This window comes from Spermophilus citellus, assembly GCF_964194105.1.
Source record: "Spermophilus citellus genome assembly, chromosome: 7".
NCBI classification, from domain to species: Eukaryota; Metazoa; Chordata; class Mammalia; order Rodentia; family Sciuridae; genus Spermophilus; species Spermophilus citellus.
The window spans coordinates 156,284,980-156,311,165 of record NC_138188.1 but is presented as its reverse complement, the minus strand read 5'-3'; the positions used below and the strand labels follow the sequence as shown (position 1 = coordinate 156,311,165).

Genomic DNA, 26,186 nt, shown 5'->3' with positions numbered 1-26,186 from the left:
ATCTCACCTTTAGAAACCTCTGTGATTGTATTAAGGAGCAAGTTTTGCTTGGATTCCACCCTTGCAGGTGAGAACCAGATTCTCTCTGGTCTCCTCCACTGATTGTTGGAGTTAATGGTTACTGTCAGTGAAACCACAGGTACAGTCTTTCTTGCTGAAGACAATTATTATACAATTTTATTTTCTATGTGGAAAGAGAAATAGGAGATTTGATTTCTAAAACACCCACTTCCATAGGGCAAGCATCCTGGGTACTCAGATGTGGAAGGCATGGTGGTAACTCTGTTGATGGAGAGCTTTCTTTTACTTGGCCCTGATATTTTGAGAGTTCTCTGTTTCCCAAGTGTCATGCCAGCACGGCCCTGTATCTCAGGGTGTTCCCCGCAGGGCAGCCCATGCTGGGGGAGGCTCAGTTCTTCTCCCTTAGGATCATCAGCCCTGGTCCCCACTTTGAATGTCAAACATCTCTTACCTTCTGCTCTCAATCCCCCTACCTCTCTTTCCTCTGCCTCTTTTCTACTTTTTGCCAAGTTTCTCTGGCTCCTTCTTACTTTTCTCTTTGCTGTAGAACTAAAGGGTAGGGGCATCGTGGGAACGAGAGCCTTTGCCTTTTGCTGCCTGTTTGCTTGGGGAAGGTCATTCGATCTCACTGAGCCTCAGTTCTGAGAATCTGCAGTATTAGCACCTGCATGTGTGTATGTGGGTCGGGGGGTGGCCGTGTGGGTGGGCATGCGCCATCTGAGCTAGCTTGTGTGCACACCCATTAATTAAGAACTACAAAAGAAGCTGACATCATTATTGGATAATAATATATAGATATATTAATATGGGTCTAGTTGGAGAGATAAGAAATGTCACACCCTTTGCTGCCTGAGGAGGATGAAGGGAGAGAAATGGAAACCCACTTGGTCTGTATGCCAGCAATGACCTGCTGCATTCCAAAGTCAATTACGTATGTGTAGTCTGTGCCCCTTGCCTGAGGTTGTCGTTGCTGGCTCTGTCTCCATGAACTGGAGAGTCATCTGTGATGGTTTGCTTGGCTACCTTTGGCTTTCTGCTTTGCTGGGGCTTTCCTTCCCCTCACACACTTAGCCCACTGTGTGCCCTAAGCAAGCGGCTTACAGTAAGCTGGCAAGGAGAAAGTGTACTGTCCCGAGGACAAAAACAACACAGACCCACCCAGCAACCGCTTGGCTGGGCCGAGTTTTTCCAAAACTGGCACCTCATCCCCTTTGTTACCCTTTCAGAATGTCTGGCTAGAGTTTACAGAGAGTTTTCAACTCTGCAATGTCATCCACCCTAATCCCGTGTGGCATTTATCACATTCCCTTAAAAAAAAAATAACAGCTTTATTGAGAAATAATTCACTTGGGATAAAAATACAATTCAGTGATTTTTAGTATTATCCAAGGAGTTGTGCAAACGTCACTACAGTCGATTTTTGAAGATTTTCAATATTGTGAAAAAAAACCCACACCATTTGCAGACATTCTCTTTCCCTCACTCCAGTCCCTGGTGACTGCTAATCTACATTTGTCTTAGTATTTGCTTATCCTGGATTCTGCAGATAAGTGGAGTAGCATGTGACCTTTTGTGACTGGTTTCTTTTCCTTAGCATGTTTCCAAGGCCCATTCACGTGATGACAAGCATGGGTACTTCACTCTTTTATATGACTGAATAATATTTCATTGTAGGACTGTAGTCCTGGTGAACCTCTTCATCAGCCGAAGAACACTTGGGCTGTTAGGAATAATGATGCTATAAACTTCTGTGCACAGGTTTTTGAATGGACATATGGTTTTACTCCTTAGTATAAACCTAGAACAGGAAGTACTGGGTCATGTGGTCTCCACATTTAACTTTTTTTGGGATCTGCCAAATTGTTTACCAAAGTGGCTGCGTAGTTTTACATTCCCGCCAGCAATATACAATGGTTCCAATTTCTCCATATCCTCACATCTCATACCAGTTCTCTCTGCATGAGTCCAACTACTCCTCTTGGACTTAAGTTCCAAGATATAACACTGGCAGATACAGAACTTCACCCATGATGCGTTCTGAGTAAGTCTCTGCTGTTAGTTGGGTGCACTTTTAATTATAACCAGTTGAACTTCCTAACTAGAGGATATACCTACATCAGGAGAAAATACAGATCTAGTATTACATCCTCCAAAAGAACTTACCGCATAAATACAGCTGCCATTCATTTGAGCACTTACTGGATTCTTCTTACATATGGCCTCATTTTTTTTTTTTTTCCTGAGCAAGTGAACTGATTGTCCAAGTAATCAACAGCATAGCTGAAATTCACACCCAAGTTTTCTTTGAATCACATTGTCCTTTAATGTGAAGGAATTCTCTTGAGCTTCTCTGTTTTCACTTTATAAAAATCACCAAAAGCAAGGATCAATGTCGAGCATAGTACATAAAGGTAATTAAAAATAGAATTCCTTCTAATTATATTAATTTTGGAGGCTGATAAAATGACTAACAAATCGAAATATAAAAGTAAGGTTGGTATCACAGTCTAGTCCCTTATTTGCAACTGCATCTGGTAATACAAGGTTAAGCATGTGTAACTGCTTAAGATCTCCCTGAATTCCCTCAAATGTTGGCCCTTGTGTTTCCAAACACCACCTCACGGCAACCTGAGCGCTGCCAGCTGAGCAGCCTAAGGGCCCAAGAGCCTGAGGGCCTGGCATCCTCCAGTAAGCACCACTAGCCTCCAGAAAGGAACCAGCTACAGGCCTTTGCCCATGACAAATATGGTCGCGGTTAGGCTTCAGGCTTGGGGCGGTGAATGAGGATCACCTGATGAGAATCCCATTCTTTTATTGGTCTTCTCTCCGGGAAGGGCCGGACGCGGTAACCCAGCTGGGGCCGGCCTTAAAGGGACCGCCGCAGAACCCGCCGGAGCTCCTCCTTCTGGGCTGGGCGGGCGGGGGCCGCGCGGGCTTTCTGCCCCTCCCGCGCTGGACGGAGGCGGGCGGGGCGGGCGCTTGGAGGCCGCGTCTCCGGGAACCGTGGTGACAGCCGACGGCCGGCAGCCGCGCAATCCCGAGGGGGTTAACCGGGAGCCAGCGGCCGCGGCGCGGAGGAGAGAGCGCTAGGCTCCGGCGCGCGAGCCCGGCGCAGCCGGCGGGGGCGCACAGGGGCGCGCGGGCGCGAACGCGGGGATGGAGGACGGCGTGGCCGGGCCCCGGCTCGGGGCGGCAGCGGAGGCGGCCGAGGCGCGGGCGCGGCCCGGGGTGACGCTGCGGCCCTTCGCGCCCTTCTCCCGGGCGGTCGAGGCCGATGAGGGCGGCGGCGACTGGAGCTTCATCGACTGCGAGATGGAGGAGGTGGACCTGCAGGACCTGCCCAGCGCCACTATCGCCTGCCACCTGGACCCGCGCGTGTTCGTGGACGGCCTGTGCCGGGTGAGGGCTGGGCCGGGCGGGCCGTCGGGGCGGAGGGCGGACACTTGTTGCCCCGAGGAAGCGGGTCGCAGCGCCGAGGTCCGCCGCGGATGGCAACCCCGGGACGCCCGGACGCGGGCCCTTGTCCCCGGGGTGGCGCTCCGCGGGTCCCCAATCCCCGAGCGCCTGCCGGCCGCGCGCAGCTCTCGAAGCGGGTCTTCAGCGGCTCCGCTCCGCTCGGCTAGGGCTTGCTATTGCTTCCCAGCGACGCCCCTGCGCCCGGTGGGTTTTCGGGTGGTGACAATTAGGACCCGAACGGCCGGGCAGCTCCTGTCGCCCCCCTGGGGCGTTAGCCACAGCCCTGCATTTACTCGATAGGGGAGGGGGGTCACCTCATTCATAGGGAGGAGGAAACAGACGTTGAGCGGCGACGTGACTCACTGTTCATAAATACGACGACGTCTCTGCATTCTCAATCTGCACTATTGGAAGAAAAGCCAGTGTTTGGGTGAGGATCCGTGGTTGCTCATTATCCTGCGGTTCGTTGGCCAGTTTTGGTCGAATGGTGTTAGGGGGAACGGGACCATTTTCAAAACCTTTCGGATATTTAGCCAGGAATCTAGCTCCCTTGAAGGAGTGACATGCCACCACCAGGGACACTCAGTACATTGGGAATTGATCCCCCTCCCCCCAATCCGCACATTTTTAGACACTTTGGAGGGTGAGAGAGCAAGTATGAGTAATCAGTGATGGTGGTGGGGAGGAGGAATTTATTCCAATCTTCAGTTATTGTGCAGAATAAAATTTGGACAGTGTAGGCGTTGCAGAATGAAACCTGCCTTTGATAGCTGCCCCGTTAAGACAGCAGCTGTCAAAAAAGCAATGCTTTCAGGCTTGGCTCTGGGTCCACAGGCACTGTCAATGAACTGTAGTTGAAGCTGCTGCCAAGAGGAACACTACTGTGGAAAGGGAACGGTGTGTCTTCGTCTCATTTATTTATAATTTATTTGCCCATTTACTTTCAGAAAGGTTTTTATAATGGCCACATCAACTTCTGGGCATGCTTTCTAGAGCAACAACTGTCACCAACACAGGGTCTTCCTCATCTTACTCTCAAATCTGTTCTTCTCAGACAGCAGTGGCTAATGCCTGGCTTCTACTCCCAGCCACTGGGGAACCCATGTCAGGAGAATTGCAAGTTCAAAGCCAGCCTCAGCAACTTAGAGAGACCCTGTCTCCAAATTATATTTTTATTATTTATTTATTTACTTACTTACTGAATAAAATAAAATAAAATTAAAATAAAGGACGGGGGATGTAGTTCAGTGGTAAAGTGCCCTGGATTCAATCTACACTACTAAATAATAGATAGATAAATAAAACAAAAAATAAAGTGCTTCTTCTCTGGGTAGGATAAGCATCTTTCTTAGGGGGTCCTAGGCCATTCCTTGGAGTAAGATCAAGTCATGTAAAACTGTATTGGGTGTCCAGTGCAGTTGCTGGATGAATTTCTGGGTGTCAAGTGAGTTGCTGGGTGTCCAGCAATTCATAGTTTTCATTTTCTTCCCAGTGTCAGGAACAGGCCCCAAACTGCTTCATTTAAAGATTGGTCCACTTTGCCAGCTCTTCATTTTAATCTTTATTGGGACTCTGCTGTAGGCCAGGAGCTGTTCTACGAGCGAGGCTACATCAGTGACTACATTAGCATTTTTGCTTTGAGAACTGACATCTTTGTTGGAGGAAGCAGAAAACAAATGTCAAATATATCAGAAGATGACGGTGCCATAGGGAAAAACAGACTTGGGACCGGACGTTTGGGAGGGGTGGAGGTGGTGGCTGTCCATCAGCTGATTGGGGAAGGCCTCACCCATGGGCAGTGCTTTGAGTGGACACACTGGGCTAGCTTGTGTCCCTTTGGGCATTCTCTGTGTTGACTGGTGCCCTGTTCCAGGCATGGTTTTGGCCTGAGGACAGTGGTGAACTTGCCAGGCTCCCTGCTTTTATGAGCTTGGGCTCTAGTGACTGGGGAAGAGGTGGACCCTAAAAAAGCAAGTGAACAGTTAGTTGTCTCTTGGAATACATGGTGATTGTTGGTTCTAGGAAACCCCTTAGTGCTAAAAGTCCATGTTATGTGCTTAAGTCATGGTATTTGCATATAACCTAAGTACATCTTATACTTTAAATTATCTCTAGTTACTTTTTTTCTTTTTCTTTCCTTTTTTTATGGGGGGTACCAGGGATTGAACTGAGGGGCACTCGACCACTGAGCCACATCCCTAGCCCTATGTTATTTAGAGACAGGGTCTCACTGAGTTGTTTAGCGCCTCACTTTTGCTGAGGGTGACTTCAGACTCACAATCCTCTTGCCTCAGCCTCCTGAGCCACTGGGATTACAGGTGTGCACCATCACGCCTAGCATCTCTAGTTACTTTTTTAAAAAAATATTTTTTGATGTTGATGGACCTTTATTTTATTCATTTATTTATATGCAATGCTGAGAATTGAACCTGGTGCCTCACATATGCTAGGCAAGTACTGAGCCACTTGTCACTGAGCCACAATCCCGGCCCCTCTAGTTACTTTTAATACCTAACACAACATGACCTGTAAATAGTTGGTATGCATACTTGTTTCAGGAGTAATGATAAGGAAGAAAGTCTTTACCTATTCAGTGCTGATAAATTAATTTTGATTCATGACTGGTAGACTCTGCAGATGTGGTGCCCGAGGGGACGGAGGGCTGATGGTAGTGATAGACACAGCGGCAAACATGGCTGTTAATGAAGAGAGTGACAGGGTGGGGGGCTGGGTCCTAGTGGTCAGGTCCTAGCAGGATCAATCACTTTGGCGGTTCAAGAGGTCTTCCTGAAGAACTGGTTTGCTGGGTGACCCTGAGGGAATCCATAAGAGATGTCAGGAAGCAGTGTGGCTGGAACCTAGGGGAGGAGCTACCTGGCAGGAGCCCTAGACTTAAAAGTTGCCCATTTGAGGTGTTGAGGCCCAGTCGGGAAGGGAAGTACCCATGTCTCCAACCTCAGTAGCACTGAGTGAGCAGCCAGGAGACGAGAGAGCCCAAGATGTAGAGTCCATAGGAAGAGTCAGCCTTCTAGAGCCCAGAGAAGGGCAGAGAGTGGCTCTGGGGACTGTGTGGGGAGAAGGACACACAGAAGCCTCAGCCTGGAGCCTCTTTAGATTGGTTGGCCCAAGAAGGCCTCTGTGCAGCTTGAACTGGGTTGATAGGGTGATTTTTGTGTGGCTGGCTCCAGGCAGAGGGAATAGCAAATGCTGGAGTTCAGTGCAGGGATGAACTATGGGTAAGGCGAGGAGTCCCAGGTGTGTTGAATTGGAGGTGGGGAGGTGGTGGCTGAGGTCAGGGGGCAGCCAGGGAAGGTTCCTTGGAGGGCAATGGGGCTATGGTATAGTTCAGATGTCATCTTAACTGCAAGGCCAGGTGGGGAAGAAAGATGAGTGGGCAGGAGAGAAGTGGAGAGGCAGGCTGGGGGCTGCTGCCATTGTTGGGGAGCTTGGAGGGTGATTGCTATAGGTTCTGTGTTGGTAATGGGAAGTGGAGAGAGCCTCCATTCAAGCCCCCTTCTTCTTCTGAAGCTTGTGAGGAGCTTCCTGCCCTGGTTGCCCCTTTGCAAAGTCCTGTAAGATTTACAACAGTAGGGGAAGACAAGAACCCACTGGGCTAAGGGGTCTCAGCCCCCAGAGGCAAATAGCTTTGGGCAGTAAGGCAATCCAGGAGCCAGAGCCACATCTTGGGATGTCATTGGTAAGCCTTCTAGAGAGTGGGTCCTTTCTCATTTAGCTAAAACCAGCCCTCTGGGAAGATGTGGCTTCTGAGCTTCAACCTGAAGCCTTAGTGTTTTAGGCCAGTCTTCCTTCAAGGTAGCGTGTCACCGTTGGGTGTGCTTTAGAGTAGTAGTGTTCACCTTGGGTAGACAGATGATGAACTGCAAATGCCTGTGGGCTGGCATCCCCTGTCCACAGCCAGTCTGCTGGGGGCCACTGTGGAGAGAAAAAGCCTGCAGAAAAAGACTCTCTCAAGCTTGTTTGCATATAGCGTCCTATGATTCTGTAATCTGAGTCTCAAAAGCAAACAGAAATTGCCCTGACCTACTGATTCCTTTGAGAGTTTACAGAAGCTGTTCTGTAATTATTAATGTCTGATCTGATAAATGAGATCATCTTTATTAGCTGGATCATCATCAATAATGTAAATAATTTATAATGACTCAGTTAAGTTTTTACCTAACGATAATTGAAACTATATCATTAGATTAATATCATTGTAAATTAATGAAAACTTTTATAAATGTAAGATTATTTTCTTTGTCTGTAACTACTACTTTTGTGAACCATTGTTCTGCTTCAGAAAGAAAAGCAGTGCTTTGAACCAGTAACTGCATACGCATATGCTTTGCACTGTGGGCAGTGGCTAGTTATTGGTTCTCTAGGGTAAGAGTTTACTCCACCATCATCAAGGTGACCAGGAATTTCAGAGTTCTCAAATAGTATTCTATTAGAAGCAGTGAGTGGAGTTCCACATAGCAGTGGAAACACACACTGTTTTTTGGTTGCCTGAAACATGAATATTTATCTGACTGATAGAGTGTTGCTTGAAGGCTAAGTCAGAAAAATCACAAAGATCTATTCTACTGAATATACTTATATATACTTAAAAAATGCTTACTAAAGATTTGTGGTAGCTACTTCCCTTGATTCTTTTAATAACACAATGTTCTGATTGGTAAAGAGGGAGTTTCAGTGGTATCCTTGAATTCCTCCATCAGGAGGCCTGCGCAGGTTGGTTCTGTCACTCTAAGTGTACCTTAGAGTCTCCAGGACCTTGTGACATTCCCATGCCCCTGGCAGGCTCCAGGTGATTTTGTCAGTCACAGTCGAAGACCACTACCCCAGCTAGAAGGGTCTGGGCCACCCTAGGCATGACTGTATCTTGAAGGTAACCGAATACTTGATGACCAGGTTCCTACTCTAGCCAGATGACAGCCTGTCTGTACCTTGATTTCTTTGAGACTCTGATGGGAGCCAGGCTCTTGGACTGGAGGACGCCTTCTCCTGGACTGCTGTCTGACCTTGAAGCCTGAGAGCAGGATTACTGGTGCTCAGCAGGAGGGCTTAAGCCCATTTTACCCAGGGTGGTCTACCTCCCTTAAGCTTTTATATGCTGCACCCCAGGGCAAGTCACAGACTCGGCTCCCAAAGCTGACTTTGGTAATAAGACATCCTTTAGTGGCACTCTGATGACTGAGGGGTTTTGAGGATGGAAGGTGGCACAGCTGATGGGCACAGCCTCTGCCTGAGATTGTGTATCCTTGGTTGTCTTTCTACCCATTCCTGTCAGTCAGTGAGCGCAGCACACGGTAAAATGTGACATCCTAGCAGGAGAGTGGCAGTGGGAAATCAGGCAGTTTTAGGCATTTTCATTTTTTGTCCTAGTAGGAGGGTGAGACGTGTGGTTTCTCAGACTTAAATTATGGATCAAGTCTTCCCTTAAGTGATCTGATATCCAATATGGTCTGGTTCAGTTTATTTGGTTGTGTTTTTAAACGTTCACACATTACATAGATGCAAGGTATGTTTTAGAACTTACCCACGATTTCCCTAATTTTAGAATTTCTGACTCTTAATAAATCAGTGCCTGCTACACCCACAGGTATTTTCTTAATTCCTTTCCTCCACCTCTCCACTAACAAGAGCGTGGTCCACACCCTCCCTTGCTCAGAGCCTTTTTACTTCAGTAGCAATGGCTTTAAATGTTACAGTCTGCAACTACAGACTGACTTTTCAAGGCTTGGGACAATGACATAAGGGAAGGAAAAAGAGGCTTTGTGATAGAGTAGAATAGAGAGAGCCGGCTGCTGGTTCCTCTGCCTATAGTTCAGGCTGTTGCCTTTGTCTCTTTGTTTCTTTCCTTTAAAAAAATGCCATCAGATGACACAATCACTGTTTCCCCTGCATGCCACCGAGGGCCTGGTGGTGTGCAGGTCTGTGAGTGCGTGGAGCGTGGGCAGCCTGGTGGTGGTGGGCACGCACTGTGCACAGTCATAAGGGTTCACCTCAAGGGCTGTGGGAGCTGGCCAGTCACTTGAAATGCAGTTGAGTTGTGAGAGAGCGTCCCCTTTGTAGATACTGACCTCCCTCAGGACTGCGAGGGCTGGCCGTGAAGAGGACAGAGGATGACTTGGCCATGTTCTCTGAGCGTGGAGGGGCTATACCATGGCAATAGGTGTGACCGTGGCTCATTGATATAACATCAGAGGGCTGTTAATTACCTTCAATCTCCCAACTTTGATGGTGGCAAAGGGGGCTTCGTGTTGTCTACAGCTCACTCATCATAGAAATCCTGGGTGAAGGCCACCCATGAGCAGTGTCCTGGTTGACAGCAGGGGTCTTCAGCGTACCTTTGCCATTAGGCAGGGTGACTCTAGGAATTGTTACCCTGACCTGTGCCTTAGTTTCTCTGCCTGTGAAATGGGGATGCTAGTGGTACTTACGTCTTGCGCTGGGTGTAAAATGCTTGTCATGGAGACTGGGACATTGGGTCACTGCACATTGGGTCATTGTATCTGTTGTCTACTGCCATGTCACTAACTAACCCAGCACTGAGTGGCTTACACCAATAAACGAGTATTACCTCTCCGCCTTTGTGGTCAGGGATCTGGGGATGGCTAAGCTTGAGCCTCTGCCTCAGGCTGTCACCTGGCTGCACTAAAGCCTCAGTGCCAGTGTCACCCTGAGGCCGGCAGCATGGTGTTCCTTGGTGACTCTTGGCTGGAGGTCCCCTCAGGTCCTTGCTCCTTGGGACTCTCCAGGGCGGATCACAGCATGGCAGCGCGTTCCCTCAGAGCGAGTGAGAGAGGGCGTGCTGGATGGAGTGGGACCCGTTGCAGGTCATTTGAGGCGAGAATGACATGGGCATGAACACCAGGAGGTGGCTCACAGGGCCAGCCCCCCCACCTCCCCACTGCAGTGAGATGCTGGTGCATTCATTTTTTTCTTTATAAACTTTCGATGTCTATGGAGCAGCTAATGTTCAGGAATGACGACTGAGAGCTTGGGGATGTAACTCAGTATAGGGCACTTGCCCAGGACGCAAGAGACCCCGGTTCAACCCCAGCAGGGGGGAAAGTTTATTAAGGTTTCTTCTAATCTGATTTTTTCTTTTTAGATTCAACAGTGTATAAGAATACACTTCTAGCCTCCACAACTTAACATACAATACCTGATTGGTGGGGTGATAGCTAGATTTTTAAGTTCCTGAATCACCAAAAGCTGTTATCTACCTTATTTCTGAGAGAGCTCAAGACACTGAACCCTTGGTTTAGATAAGCTGGAAGGTCCAGTACTTTTCCTCTTGTTGCTAATTTTGGCGGATGCAGTATGAAATTCCCACGAGCAATCGTAATTAGCACCGTAGAGAGAGGTATTTGAGATTGGCCTGAATTTAGAATTAGAAGACAAAAATGTTATTTAATTTTTTTTTTTAATTCAGAGAGCTAATTTTGGATTTTTCCTCCCGAATATAACAATAGATTGTCTTACTTTATTACCGTATTAGTCGGCTTGGGCTGCCATCACAAAACACCAAAGATTAGGGGGCTTAAACAATGACATTCACTTTCTCCTAGTTCTGAAGTTTGGAAGCCTGAGGTCAGGGTGCCAGCACGGCTGGGTTCTGGGTCTGCTCTTTCCCTTCTCACTGTGTCCTCACATAGTCTTTCCTCTGTGTGCGCCGAGACAGAAAACCCTGTTACCTCTTCTTGTAAGGACACTAATCCTGTGGGGGCTTTAACACATGAATTTGGAGTTGAGATACAAATGTTATCTATAACAATTATCCTTGTATTTTTATGTTAATTTTTGTGGTTTTTTTTTTTAAGACAATATAAGTTTCCATTCATTAGTATGAAGTGCTTTATTTTGTACCATCAGTATATAAGTATACATGTGGCCAGGCATCGGCCAAGAGACCTGTTCCAGGTCACACGGCTGGGAGGTATGGGTCCTGTGGCTCACACCCAGCTTTAGCTAACTCTGGAGCTGTGCCCCTTGTTTCTCAGTGAGATGGTAATGCACATGGGTTTTCGTATGCCTCTTATGGGTTTTTCGTTTGCATCTTATTTAAGTCTTAGGACAGCTCTATGGAGAATGTATTTTTATCCACAGGAAACTGAGGTTCATGCAGTTACACCTCCATTATTCCTTTGGCCCTGTGTTTTTACTTAGTGGCTATCTTGAGTGCTCATTGTGCACTAGGCACAGTGGCAGCCTTGAACATGTTGTGTTCAAGCAGAAGCAAAGCTGGGTTGCTAGAGCCGGGCAAAGCTGCATCCTCCACTCATTCTGATCATTCACTCAACAAATACGCCTTAAGTACCAGCCTTGTTCCCAGCATTGTGCTGGCTGATGACCAGCTGCAGGACCCCAGGCAAACCAGCTGACCCCCCAGGCCCCAGCCTCCTGTGTTGCCCGCAGACAGACACGTTTCTCCCTTCCTGGAATTCACAGGCTAGCAGGAAGACACAAACTTAATTCTGATGATATCATGCATGTCATGTAAATCTAACTAAAAGCTTTATAGATCACTGTGGTCCTTGGGCACCTTATTCAGCCTCCCCAGGCCTCCTGCGTTTCATCTGTCAGTCAAGCAGTTGAATTAGATAATCCCTGAGGTCCTTTCTGGCTTCTCAGACTGAATGGCTCAGCTCTCTTCTACCCCAGGGGCCACACCCCCACTGCTTCAGTCAGGCTTTTCCAAGTAGGAATTTGCTCAAAAAGAGAGTTCATTCATTGTGGTTCTAGTTCTTTTCCATTCAGCTTCTCCAGCCTCCCACCCACACCCCTGCTGTGCTTACCTCGAACTCTCAGTCCTCCTGCCTCAGCCTCCTGAGCACTGTCTGCTGGTTTGTGGCTAAAGAGAAAGTTCATTTCAGTCATTCCAGCTTTGTGTGTTTAGAACTTGGGGATTCGTGTAAGACTGATCCATAATGACCCTGTGCGTGTCAGAGGGTTCAAATGAGCCAGCAGCAATTCTGTTGAGTTACCATTTGAAGGTTTGCCAAAGATGACTTTCAGTGCCAGAACATTGAAGTGAAATGCTTTTAAAAAACATTTAAAAATCTGACAATTACTGGAGACTTTTCCAAATGTCATGGTAGCTTTACCTTATTAATAGAATGATAATATGTCAGGGTTTGGCTATCTTGGTTTCTGCCTATTGTCCTGGAATGAATTGATTGATTGATTGATTGATTGATTGAGATGGGGTTTTGCTATGTTGCCCAGGCTGTCTTTGAACTCCTGGGCTCAAGTGATCCTCCTGCCTCGTCCTCCTAAGTAGCTGAGACTTTGAGTTTGTGCCACCGTGCTTAGCTGGGGAAATTCTTGGTAGCACCTATTTCTACTCTTATGTGTGGGTAGTGACAAAATTAGCAGTTATATAATTAATTATAAATACTGTACTTAACACTTACTAATTGTGCTAAATATCTTTTGTACATTGTCTCATTTATTTATTTATTTTTTTTAAATATTTTTTTATTTTTTAGTTCTTGGCGGACACAACATCTTTGTTGGTATGTGGTGCTGAGGATCGAACCCGGGCCGCACGCATGCCAGGCGAGCGCGCTACCGCTTGAGCCACATCCCCAGCCCACATTGTCTCATTTAATACTTCATGCAACTTCCTTTTGGGGGGAAGTGGGTTATTGGGGATTGAACCCAGAGGTGCTTTATCACTGAGCTACATCCCCAGCCCTTTTTAAATTTTTTATTTAGAGGCCCTCACTGAGTTGCTTAGGGCCTCGCCAAGTTACTTAGGCTGGCCTTGAACTTGGCACTCGTCCTGCCTCAGCCTCCTGAGTTGCTGGGATCACAGGTAGGCACCCCACACTCAGTAATCCTACCTAAAACTTCTAAAATTGATGCTATTATTATTATTTTTTTTATACAGGTAAAGGAGACCACTTCTCCCTTTACAAAGTAATAAGCACCATAGACTTCCATGGTTCCTAGTCTCCTGACTCTGGGGTTCTGAGTCCCATGGCAGGAAGGGCCTTCCATTTCTCACATGAGTGGCTCAGGCTCAGAGGGGCAATGACATGGCCTCAGGAGTGCTCAGTGGAATGGGCAGAACCAGAACTGAAGCTGGGTCTCCTTTCTCCTGGTTTTAAACAGCTCACTTAATTCTGTGTCAAACAATGTCTTCCCTTTCCCACCCAACACAAAGGAACTTGGAGCCCACAAATTACAGGACCATGTGTAGAGTCCAAGCCAGCCAGAAATTGGATAACCGGCAACACATGGGAAAGGCCTGTCTCCAGGACACAACTAGGGGGCTGTCAAAGGGCAGGGTGTCCCTGCACATGGAGGGAACAGAGAGCTTTGTACTGAGGGTGTTCAAAAGACCAGTGGTCACCAGCAGGGGGAAGCAACTTCCTGTGTGTTCTGCCCTGGGTCCTGCTGTTGGCTTAGACTATTTCAGGCATCAGAGACAGAAAGTGTTTTCAGAAGGAAAGGAGAAGTCATTTCTTATGGCACAAAGAAGTAAGTTGTCATTTAAACTTAAAAAAGGAGTGATACGTCCCATCTCCCATTCAGAAAAACCACACAAGTGAGAAGCCACTTCCTGATGGTGGCTTTTCCCTACTGCGGGTGAAGATGTCTCTCTGGGGGGAATCTGAAATCGGAGCTGTGTTCACCTAAAGGGGAGACGTTTTAAAGGAATGACTCCCACCCACCTGTGCTATAGCGCATGTATTCTGATTTGATGCAGCTTGTTTGAAACACCACTCAAAATGATCAGCCTGAGAAAATGCAGAGAGGGTCGCCGGTGCAGCTCAGTGGTACAGCACTTGCCTGGCATGCGCCAGGCGCTGGGTTCCCTCCCAGCACCATGCAAAAAGAAAAAGAAAAAGGGGGAAAAATGCAAAGAAAGAATTCATTCCTGAAAACACACAATTTCAGAGATACTGGGGATTTGTGAGCAGACTTCCAGTATTAGGTTCCAATTAAATTACTTTGAAAGGAGAAGCTCTTGCTGGGAGGTAGATCACCAGGCTGATGTGATGGGGGTTGCTCTCTCGAATGGGATGATTCGACCCCTGCTCAGGCCATGTAGTGATGGGAGCCTGGACTGGAGCTGAGATTCCAGGGAATTGGATAGATCTCAACTCCACTTTTGCATCCTAGCCCGAGGATCTCAGGTGGTCTGGCTCAACTGCCTGTAAAACTGCTTTGCAGGCCTGGAAAACAGGCCACCCATCAGAAAGATTCACTGGGCTGCCATACACCAGTGGGCCTGTGGATACTTGCACAGGTTGGAAAGTGACTCAGGACTCATTCGGTATCTCTAGAAAGCTGAATCCAAGATGGAGCTTTTCCAACCCAGGTGAGGTTGGCTGGGGGTAACAGGCTGTGTGTTGAGTTGGCAACTTCCTGCAGTTATACAGAGGAGCGCAGGGCACATTGTGTCCTGTGTTCAAGGCTTGACATGGAGGAGCCACCTAGAGGGCTGTGCTTGGGACTTCGAGCAGCTTCTCCTTCATAAAGTTGAAATGCTTGGAACTTTGTGTTTCAGATTTGGAGGTTTTTGGATTTGGAGATATTTGCATAGTCTTTTGGACTTTGGATTTTTGGATCAGGGATGCTTGACCCATTGAGTACAGAGAGGTCTAGATGGTGCCTCTGCCACTAGGATGCTGTGGCAGTGTTCATGATAGCATCTGAAGACAGGAGATGCTCAGAAAATAGTCTTTAATGTCAGTGAGTATATGGTTCAGGGTCTTGTATTAGGTCCCCACTTAATTCTTATTTGCTTGTTCAGTTGTTACATCCTTCGTTCTCTCTCTATGAGCACAGGGGTTGCATGGCAAGGCCACCCACTTGCAGCTTTTCAAGCCGCTAGTTGTTAGTCTTACTAGATTTCTGGCTCTGCTAAGAGCGGAGGCGTGGGTGAGGTGTGTGCACACACACCCTGCATGCCCACCTTCCTTATGGACCACTACCGCCCTCAGTTCAGAGTTGTCCCCGTTAGGAGGCTATGCCTTTATGGAAATTAGGAGGCTGTGCCCAAGAGTCCAGTCAGCCTGGATTCAGATCCCAGCTCCACCAGCCACTGGCTCTTTCTTCTTGGGCAAGTAACTTCTCTGCCAGAGCACTGAAAGTGAAAGGACCATAAAAATGAAAATATTGTTACTGTTAGTATGCTAACCAGGAAGACTTATTTTCCCAGGAGTAACTTAGTCACCTTTAGAAGTTGCATCAATTATTTCAGACCAAGTGTTTGAGGCTTTAAATCATTACAGTGGGGTATGTGTGTGTGAGAAATAAACAAACTTAGGTGTTTTCAAATATTGAGAATATTATAGTAAAATATACAATACCATCAGATTAGCATGACTCATTATCACTTGTAAATGCTTAGAATAAACTGTAATTTCACCATAATATGTTGGGACCTTGTTAAAAGGCTGCTTAATGTGAAATGAGCTTTCCTACAAAGTTGAAAATATTTGAAGAACTTAAATACTTTAAAAAAATCGATATCAAATTAACTGAATTTTCAGAAACTATAAAGTAAAAATCATTATAGTAGGTGAGAGGAAATCCTAGACTTCCTAGCCCAATTTTAAAAAAATCCTATAATTAAAAAATAAACGTCCATGTGTGGTGGTGAGGGTCTCTCTCTCTCCTTCCCTCCCCTTTTTCTCAGTGTGCTTTGAATGTCCTCTAGGGCACAGACAGGCCTTTCCAGAAGTACATTATCATCTGCGACATCTGCACCTCCTGCACCAGCCAGCCGCTAGCACCTGATGACAGGTGTCTGGGTCCTGTCCCTATCAGGTCCTAAGCGGGCCAGATCACCTTGCTGTCCTTCTTATCTCTGAGTGCTGTCCTGGTTTCCATCAGACTGTGCCGGGGAAGATGACTTTCCATGGCAAAAGGCAGGCTGTCTGCTTGCGGCCCAGCGCCCCGCTGCGCTTTTAATTAAACCAGCCAGTCTTCAAAAACGCGATTCTTACCCTGCAGTGGCATGTCACCCAACCGTCAGTCTGTCCCCAGTCAGTACTGCGAGATAATGGTGTCATAGAGAGGTGTGGGGTAGGGGTAAGGGGCTGAAGATTGAAAGGAGGGGCTTTGGCATAGTGTGATCCTGGGGCCAGTTCAGAATGACCCACACCTTGTCCACCCTCGTTGCCGGCTGCACAGCCATTCCAGGCTGACTTCAGCAAGCAGTTAGCACCAGTCAAATTAGGTCTGCCTGTGCTGCCATAAGGCTCTTGAGGGACACCAGGTAGTGACTAGTGCCAACTCATAAGTACCATTTGCTGAGCACCAACTATAGGTTATTATACTTGATTACATTGCTCTGTGATTTGAAAAATAGTTCATTATAAAAGCAATGGTTGGCCACAAGAAATAAGAAGACAAGCATTTCCTGAAGTCCTCCACTGTCTTCTTTCAGCCTGTTCCTCAGAGGTCACCTCTGCGGAGTTTTACACAGAAACATGTATGGTGTGTACAGAGATAAACACATTTGAATAAGTGCCAAGTGTATGTGTTTACAGTATTACATAGTACTGTGTTGAATATCATTTTGCTACCTGCCTTTTTACCATATTGTGGTTGTCTTTCCAATGAACTCTGCATTTCCTTTGACTGACGGATGTTTCATTATAAGAACATAACCCAGTTAAACTAGTTTTTTCTATTGATGAACATTTAGGTCATTTCAGTTTTTTTTTTTCCTATTATAAACCATGTTCCAAGCAGCATTCTTGCATATACATCTTAGTTTGCTTAAGTGAGTAAATTATGAGATGCATTTCTCCAGTGGAATTTCTCAGTCAGAGGATATGGTTATTTTACATTTTTATAGATATTGTCAGTTTGCTTTCCAGAATGTTTATATTGATTTGTATCACCACTAGCATGGCATAAGAATTCCTCTTTCCCCACATTCTTGCCAGAATTGTAAATCAGTTCGAATCACTGCCAGGATCTTTGATACATGCAAAATAATATCTCTTTGTTTTAATTTGCTTTTCCTTATTAGGTTCAGGATTAACCATTTATTATGCTCATTGGTCATTTGTTGCTTTTTTTTTCTCTGTAAATTGATTGCTTATAATTTACTGCCTTTTGAGTGAATTTTTCCTGTACTTGAGAATCTTAATTCATTTTTTTGTTTATTAAGGAAATCAGTTCTTTATCACACATATTACAGATGTTTTCTCCAGGTGACCACTTGATTTTGTGATTTTTTTTTCATCTGTTTCCACTGTTTTTTTTTTTATTGATCAAAACATTACAGAGCTCATGATATATCATCTTTCATACATTTGGATTTTGTGATATTTTTAACCCACAAAAATTTTATTATTTTTATTTGTGGTTTAAGTGCAAGAAATGTCACTTCCTGACTTCTGAGTTTGTCACATATCTAGGCCAAAATGTATAGGAGTATGTTTTCTTCCAGTATTTTTACATTTTTGTATTTGTTGTTTGCCTTTAATTCATTGCTATTGTGGCATAAGAAGTGAGTTCAGGCTTCTGGTTTTCTTCTTTATAGTTACCTGTTTGGTTTATAGAGTTAATTGACATATTTACATATTATGTTCCTATAATGTTCTACCTACTTAAGCCAGCTTTCAGTATAGGTTTGAAGTTTTCTCTGTATAGATCCTATTGGTTTTAGTTTGTATTTATGTTTTAGATCCTCCAGTATAATATTTTTATGTAAACTTAAGAAATGCACTAAAATGAGATCTTTTTTCCCTTACCTTTGTGGTGTTTTCACATAAAGGAAATGAAATGTGTTTCTAAGTATTAGCTTTGTAACCAGCTGTACCCCACACCTTAGCCTTTTTGCCGTTTCTAATACAGGTTGTATGTCTCTTAGCATGGGCTCAGAGGAGTCTGGATTTTAGAATATTTGTTCATATTTGGTGAGATTTCTTGGGGATAGGATCCAATATTAATTGTAAAATGCATTTATGCTTCATGTTCATATGTTGTATGTATACATAGGAGAGCCCAAGGGCAATTTTATATGTTTAATGCTTCTGTGTATTGACTACAATGCATCTTGTGAAATTTTCTGAGGTGTCATGTTGGCACTCAAAAAGTTTTGGATTTTGGACCTGATTTGAATTTTTGATTAGTTATGTACAACTTATTGTTCAATCTTTTGCATTTTCCAAGTATATAATTAAATAATGATGATCTTGCCATCCATCTTCTTTACAAACTTACATGTGTATTGTTTTCTTGTACAAATGATACATCAGCATTGAATTATGGAAGCAGCAGATGAGCATTCTGTCTTAGGGAAACGCTGGTGCTTCACCTTTGGTTGTAAGCTTGGGAGGGCATGCGGTAGTTAACTCACCTTCATGCATCTTTGATGAGTATTTTCCCGTTTTAGACTGGTTATATACAAGAACAAACCTGGCTGTCTTTGTTACTTTTATATAGGTTCTAACCTAGCACACAATTCTTTAAAGTGGCTGCAAGAATGTTCCACACATCTCCATCTGCAGGCCAGAGTCTGCCCAGTGGAACTCTGAACCCAGATGGAAATATTCCGTGTGGCAACCACTAGGTACATGTGGCCACTGAACATTGAAGTGTGGCATATGTGACTGTGGAATCTAACTTATGATTTTATTATATTTTAATTAATTTTAATTTTAATTGCCACATGCACTTAAAATGTAGCTAGTTCTACTGAGGAACTGAATTTTTAATTTGAAGTCTAGCCAATCTTAATGGAAATAGCCACATATGGCTGGTAGCTGCTGGTGGGGAGCATGTTCCTCATTTATACCATGGGAGTGTGTGCTGTTGGTGCTAGAAGGACCTGGTGGCCACTCAGCATGCCCAGAGAGGTTGAGGCCCCTTATTTTGGTCTCAGGCATCTCGCTGTTTCTGACCCCAGCTCTGCTCCTCACACTCCACTTCTCCTCTGTACATAAAAGCCAGGGTCCTGGCGTGTGCAGACCAGTAACAGCAGCAGCACACGTGCCCGAGCCGCACCGACTCCCTCCAAGCCCGGCTGGCCTGAGCGCGTTCAGTGCCCATGTCTGGCTGAGTCACTTCCCTCAGCACTGCAGAGGCCCTCCCGAGGTAGGGACTGGGAGGTGGAGGCCCTGGCTGTGTGTCAGGTCTTGTGTCTGCCTCTCTGGAGGGGAACTGAGAGCACCCCAAGGTGCAGGCCTTGGGCTCCAGCATCCTCAGGAGGCTCTAGTGCCCTTGAGGTTCCTGTGTGGAAGCAGTTTCCCTCTGTCCCTGTGCCTGCCTCACAAGAACGTGGGTCTTTGTGAGCCGGAGAATTAGAGAGGAGAAGGAAGAATGGACCTTCTGGGAGGACCCCACCGAGGCTGCTCAGGGACTTAGGATCCTCAGGAACAGGGAAGCCTTGGCTTTGCCTGTGAGGACCTTGGAGTTCTTCCTATTCAGCCAACGCTTTCTCCTTCCCAGGGAGTCCCGTGCCAGTCTGCTGGAACCCTGCTCTCTTGGCTTGCCTTCCAGTCAGCCCTGGGAGGAGGCAGGAGTGAGCTCTCCTAGGAGGAAGCCTTGGCCTTCCGGTGGGAGGAAGGGCTGCCCTCTTCTCTGCAGATCAGGGCTGAGAGGCCTGAGTGCTGCCTCCTGGGCCTCATCGAAGCTCAGCTGCTCCCTGGCAATAGGGCTGTGGGGCCTCTGCTGGCCACCGCAGGTAAGGGTCATGACAGTAGCACCTTATGGGGCTTAGTGAGGTCATTTGACCCACAGGTGGACCATGCTCAGAGAGGACTTGGTTTACCAGCACCTCCACAGATGTCAGCTCTGACACATACTGAGGTGGCTGCTGCTGTCCGTGCCTGGAGGGTGTCCCTGTCCTGGAGGTCTCTAGGCTGGGTCTTCTCTGTCCCTAGTGAGAACCCTGATGCAGGTATATTTGGGGGGACATTGTGTGCAGACGGACTGTGCTGGAGTCACTGAGAGGGAGCCCCTTTCATGGCTAGAGCACAGTGTGTCCTGTCTGCAGAGTGGTGGCGGGTTCCTTGGCCACTGCAGGTCCTGGGCTCCTTGGCAGAGCCTTGAGTTTCGGGGCCTCCACTGGAGCCCTTCCCACAGTGGTTTGTGGGTGCTGGGGAGCAGTGTTGCTCCTCCCCGCAGTCAGCCAAGGCCACGTACATACCCGGATCTGTTTGCCAGTTACGAAGTCAGCCTCTGGTGGGTCAAGGACCCTGCCTCCTGGGGGCCTGAGCAAACCCCTCATTTTTTTCTCTCAGCCCAGATTAGATTAGATAACAGCAACCACCTGCAGTGCCCAGGCTCCCATGCGGAGATTGGTGGCAAATAGATGGGCTGTGTGTACTCTTAGCGAGTTTGTGATTTGCTGAAAGGTCACGCACAGCTGGACCAGACACAAAAGCACCAGGCCTCTATTCTCCTGGCAGGTGCTGGTCCATTTTGTTTCCATGGTCAGGGAAAAGCCTTGAGGCATTTTTTTAGAACTTAAAAATTAGGTAATTTCTCCTCCCTCTCTGCTGGCCCTCTGTTCCTGCCTCCAGTGCACCTCAAAAGGGAAATGGCGACAGTGGATTTATTCAGGACCTACTAGGTGCCAGCCAGGGTAGAAGGGGCTTCTGGGTTCATCACCATTCTTTGGGTGGAGAAGCGGAGGACTGTGGAGGTCAAGTCACTTGCTCCGCATTGCCTAGCCTAGTGGGGGAGGGTGGGAGGTGAACCATGGCGGTCTTGGTCCAGTCCCTGTTCTCAGCCCTGACCCCTTGCTGCCTGCCCTCCTGGTCCCTCACTGTCCACAATGCCCAGGATCCCTGCGTGGTGTGTTCTTGTTATGACTTGTGTTCTATAGGGAGGAAACCCAGACCTGGGGAGTTTGTCCCCAGGCCAGTACCTGCTGGACAAACACCTGTGGTCTGACTGTAAGCCCTGTTCTTCCCCCAGCACCACCTGCCCTTCTCTCACTGTCCTCGCCGGGCACCTGGCCTGTCTCATCCCATGCTTCCCACATTACTCCAGGCTTCCAGAGAGGGGCGCCCCACTCCTCTTCCACGGGACAGTCTCACTTTTTTCAGTCTCTGACTCAGGATCACTCTCTTTTCCCACGTGCTCACTAGCTGGTTCCGTTTCCTCTTGTGGGCTGGGGGTTCACATCCTCCGCCCGTTCAGCCGTTGGACTGTTTCTTTTCCGAGGTCCACATTCTGACGCAAGGGTCAGGAAAGACACTCTTCTGATATCATCTATCAGTTGTGAACATCTGCGTCCCCTGTTTTGCAACAACTCTAAAATAATCACTTGCCCACGATGAGCAGGGTAGGAATGCAGTCGCGCCCCCCAGCCCTCCTGCCCCAGAATGAAAGGAGAAGTGGAAAGGAGCTGTTTTTCCCTGATGGTCACAGAGTTCTAGGTCCGCCTGGGACAGTGGCCACCCTGGGGCACACAGCGCTTCTCTAGACGGGGCACTCGTTCCTCGAGGGCGGAGGTGGTCTGGTTCAGCCTTCCCTACAGTTTCCAGTTGCTTATTTTCTAAGCCGGTTTCCTACCCTGGAAATGGTGGGTATCCTCCCTCCATACAGCGCTGGGCTCAGCGGCAGAGCCCCTGGCCCACCCGCGTGGAAGCCTGCCCCCTTGGTGGCAGGCCGTCTGTCTTCTGGAGGCAGGACTCTTGTTCAGTCCAGGCTGTCCCTGCCCGCTCCAGGGAAAGGCAACAGATGTGTAGACCTTGCTTGGCAGGAAGCTGTGACCTGGGTGGCACTTCAGCCAGTAGCACACCCACATCTTGTTCACGAAGATTCCATTTCTTGATGATTGTGACAGCGTATTGAGAGGGCTGGACGAGGGTGATTCGTACCTGGGGAGAACAGTCTCAGGTGTCCTGGCAGTGCCAGTCACCCTAAGTGTGTGGCGGTTGGGTGAGGGCTGGTTAGTGTCATGTCATAACACAGAAATTGCCAATATTTGAGCATTTTTGACCCCAAACTGTATGCTTCACTGCTATGCCTCCCTCTGACCCGTTTTCTCATGAGGTCATCTCATAATGATGTCTTCCTAACTAGCAAGTTTGAGGACATCATCTGATGTCCTAGTTTGTATAAACTAGTGTCAAGTTTCGTTAGAAGACGGAGCTCCTTTCAGAGTGAAGGCGGGAAGTTCTCCCTGGTGCCCTGCAGCTGGTGTGCAGGACTGCGCTCTGAGGCTCCAGTGCTCTGAGCCTCGGGTACCCAGACCCTGTTCCCATCCCAGGCCTCCCTCCCGTATCCACGAAGGGCCAGCACCACAGTGCTTTCCCATGTCCTCCTGGCACTCCAATTCAGTCAAGCCGTTGAGGTTTTCCGGTAATTGTAGATTGACGTCTCCAAATTGATCACTAGAAAACAGACGTTACATAGGAAAATCTGGTCAGGAACCAGACGGCCTCGGCCAAGAAAAGGTTTTTCCTTGGAATCAGAAGACACAAGAAACAGATGGTTGGGTTCTGTTGACTTTTGAAGGCAACCTCAATCAATGTGGGTTTGTTAGTAAGCCATTCTCTTGCAGACCTGGAGTCCTGGTGTGGAGTAGCGATGAGCCCTGGGCCCAGGAAGGTGGCTCTGGTGAGGAGGGAGCCCAGGGCTTGTGTGGCTCGCGATGCTGCAGATGGTCCCCCTTCAGGACTGCCTTGCATCTCATCCTGGTGCTGGGACCTGGGTCCCCTTCTGACCAGGGTTTATATTCAGAACTGTAGCCCTACTGATCCTGGGGTTTATCAGACCTTTTTTTAGCCCAGTCACTCAGAGGACAGGGCCACAGGAGTGTGAGTGTGTGGCTGGGCACCATCACCAGGAGCTAATGTGGGAATGTGCCAGGCCTGGCGGGAGAGCTGTGTGCCCTGCTGCCCAAGTGCCTGGCAAGGCTGGGATCCACGCTCCCCAACCTGTAAACCAAACTTCTCCCCAGAAAGGAGGTTAAGACCTGGGCAAATTGGGGTGGTGTCCTCAGGTTTGCTCACCACTCATCATTTTTCTTTCATCTATTTAAACTCAGTGGAGGGTTTGGTAAAGATAGATCTGAGATTCTGGCAGGGTTTTGGGGGGGCACTTCTTCAATACACTGGATGGCACCCCTCCAGCTTTACTGAGTTACGATTGACTGCTTAGATCATGTAATTCAAGGTGCGTGTTCTGTGGTTTGGCACACTGGACACCGAGCACCGTGGTGGAGCTGGCGAACATGGCTAGTTTTGCAGCCTGAACGCTGTCATACTGTAGCTTGCTGTTACTCACGCCCCTTGTGAGTCAGGTGGGGAGAGGATGAGTGACATGCGTGGTATTTAAGTTCGGTGGACCTGGATAAAATAGTGGTCTTTTGGGTGTTAACACAACTGCAACAGGATCCACAGCATGAGGGTCCCAAAGGCCCTCTTCTCCATAGATGGATGAATGAGACTTAGAATTCAGTGGCATTGAGGCGTTGACTCTTAAAACAGTCATGCTTGAAGCTCAGCTGAAACTTCCCTCCACTTTGCTCTGACCTGCCGTGGTTCTCCATGTCCTGCCTGCTGGGCAGTGTCTGTGCTCATGGGGTAGCTGCTGGGTCCCTCACCATTGCCTCCATGTTGTTCTCTGAGTACACTGTGTCCCGTGTCCTGTGCTGGCTCTTCCCTCCTTGCAGGTAGTCCCCACCCTCCCGACCTCCTTCAGAACCTGTCACCTTTGCAGGGAGACCTCTCAGCCAGCCAGTTTCATTTGTACTCTCTCTGCACTCTCTGTCCCTGCCCTACTTTCTTTTTCCCTGTGCCACCTTTTATTCTTTGCTGTTCATCTCTTTCCACTAAGGTGTGAACGGCTTGCAGACACGAGTTCATTCCATTTCGCTCTCTGCTCCTTCCCACTCCTAGACTGGCCTAGTATACAAGTAGGTGCTTAAGTATGTATTGAGCATCACTGGATAATATTCAGGAATCGAGGACTGGCTCTGGGTCTGTCTTGATTCCCTGCTTTTCCTAAGGAAAACCGCTTTGTATGTCCTGGTGAGTTTCTCCTGACGCCGGGTAGGCATCACCGGACGCAGGTCCCTGAGGGTTTTTAGTCAGCAAACAAACCCTTATCCCGACCTCCCAGATGAAGTCATGAAATATTACCATGGCCAGAAGTTTCTAGGCTATCAAATCCAGTCATTCTTATGACTCTAGTATACAACCGGCTAGCTACGCTTCGTGTTTCAATGATGTATTTTACCTGTCCACAAGCACCCACGCTTCTCAGGTAAGTGGAGCCTCTGTATTTGGGAGTTCTGCACCCCTGGGTCCCAACAACCACAGATGGAAAGTATTCTGGGAAAAAGAATCCCGTCTGTAATGAACACATACAGACTTTGTACCTGCCGTCATTTCTGAGCAGTGGAGTGTGACTGCTGGCACCGTGTCATGTCCTGCAGGTCCTCTGGAGCTGGCTTAAAGCAACGCAAGAGGATATGCATAGGTTCTATGCAAACAAGCTGCCGTTTTGTGTAGGGGCTTGAGTACTTGGGGATTTGGGTATCCTGGGGAGACCTGGAACCATCCTTGGAAATGCACCTTCTAGTCTTGTAACTTTCCTTCAGTTATCTACACTCAGGGACTATCAAGATGTGGCACATCATCTCCTTGCACATGCTCCAAGAGGAGGAAGTGCTGGCTACAAGCTCAGCACCCCAGCCTGTGGGAGCCCATTAAGGGGACTGGTGCTCAGTGCTGGGATGGGAATAGGTTGTCAACCGAAAATATATGTGTGAGGATAATGTGGAAGAAACTGTCACTTAAAGAGATGCACTTGGAAAGGGAGCTCAGTACCTTTATTCCCTCTGGATCACCGTGCTGGGAAGCTTTTTCATGATTCGTCATTCATTTATTTGTTCATTCAAATAAGTATTTTTTTACTTATTCTGGCAATGCACTGAGACCTAGGGGAAAGCAGCCGTGCTTTGCCCTGGTGGAGTGTACGTTTTCACGGGAGACAGATATTATTTTAAAATACATTAGTTATACATTGTGGTTACTGCTACAAATGAGCTGTGGTGGCAGTAACAGGAGGCCTTCGGGGCCCTGGAAGGTCTCCGAAGAGGGGACTTTTAAACAGGTCTGAAGGATATAAAGAGCTATGTGAGTCCAAGCAGAGGGAGCATGCTGAGAGCCATAGCCGAGTCCAAATGAGTCCGAATGAGGCATGGCATTTTTGCCAGAACAGAGTGGTTGAGAGGTGACGCCAGCAAGCCATTGAGATGATAATGGTTATGTTAAGCTGGGTATATTAGACCCCTGCTGTGCGCCTCAGCCTGCTACTTTGGGGTTCTCATGGGATTCCCAGAGATTTCCCATTGGTTGGGGAAGTGCCGGAGGAGGGATTTTCCAGTTGGTGGTTCCTGGAGGAGCCGCCTGGCTTTTGGGAGAATTCCGGGGGAGCGTGTGTGGAGTGTGCTGGTGGAGTTCAGAAATAAAGTTTGTTCCTGCTTCAGTGGCTCATGATTTGTGCCCAGCCAGACTGCGGCACGTGCACAGGGCACAACGGCCTCTGGTGGAAAGGGCATGGTGCGTGTGGGTGTCACAGTGCAAGCCAGGTGAGGTTCTCCAGAAAACCAGGCCCGTGGGATGGATGGAGTGCAGAGATCCAGACAGATGCACTGTGAGGGCCTGGAAGCCCACAGTCTGCCAGCTACGAGCTGGAGACCCTGGAGCCGTGGCGTCTGAAGGCCTGAGAGCCTGAGGTGGGGGTGTCGTGCTGACAGTCCCAGT

At 47.7% G+C, this 26,186-nt stretch overlaps 1 protein-coding gene across 1 annotated transcript in view; it reads left to right on the top strand.

Moving 5' to 3' along the window:
- The first annotated feature begins 3,007 nt into the window (after window positions 1-3,007).
- Window positions 3,008-26,186, top strand: part of RCAN1 (regulator of calcineurin 1) — an 86,377-nt gene continuing 63,198 nt past the window's right edge. The window contains exon 1 of the mRNA XM_081301413.1: window positions 3,008-3,420. Coding sequence (XP_081157539.1) covers window positions 3,178-3,420 — 243 coding nt within the window. The 5' untranslated portion in view covers window positions 3,008-3,177. The remainder of the gene's footprint in view (window positions 3,421-26,186) is intronic.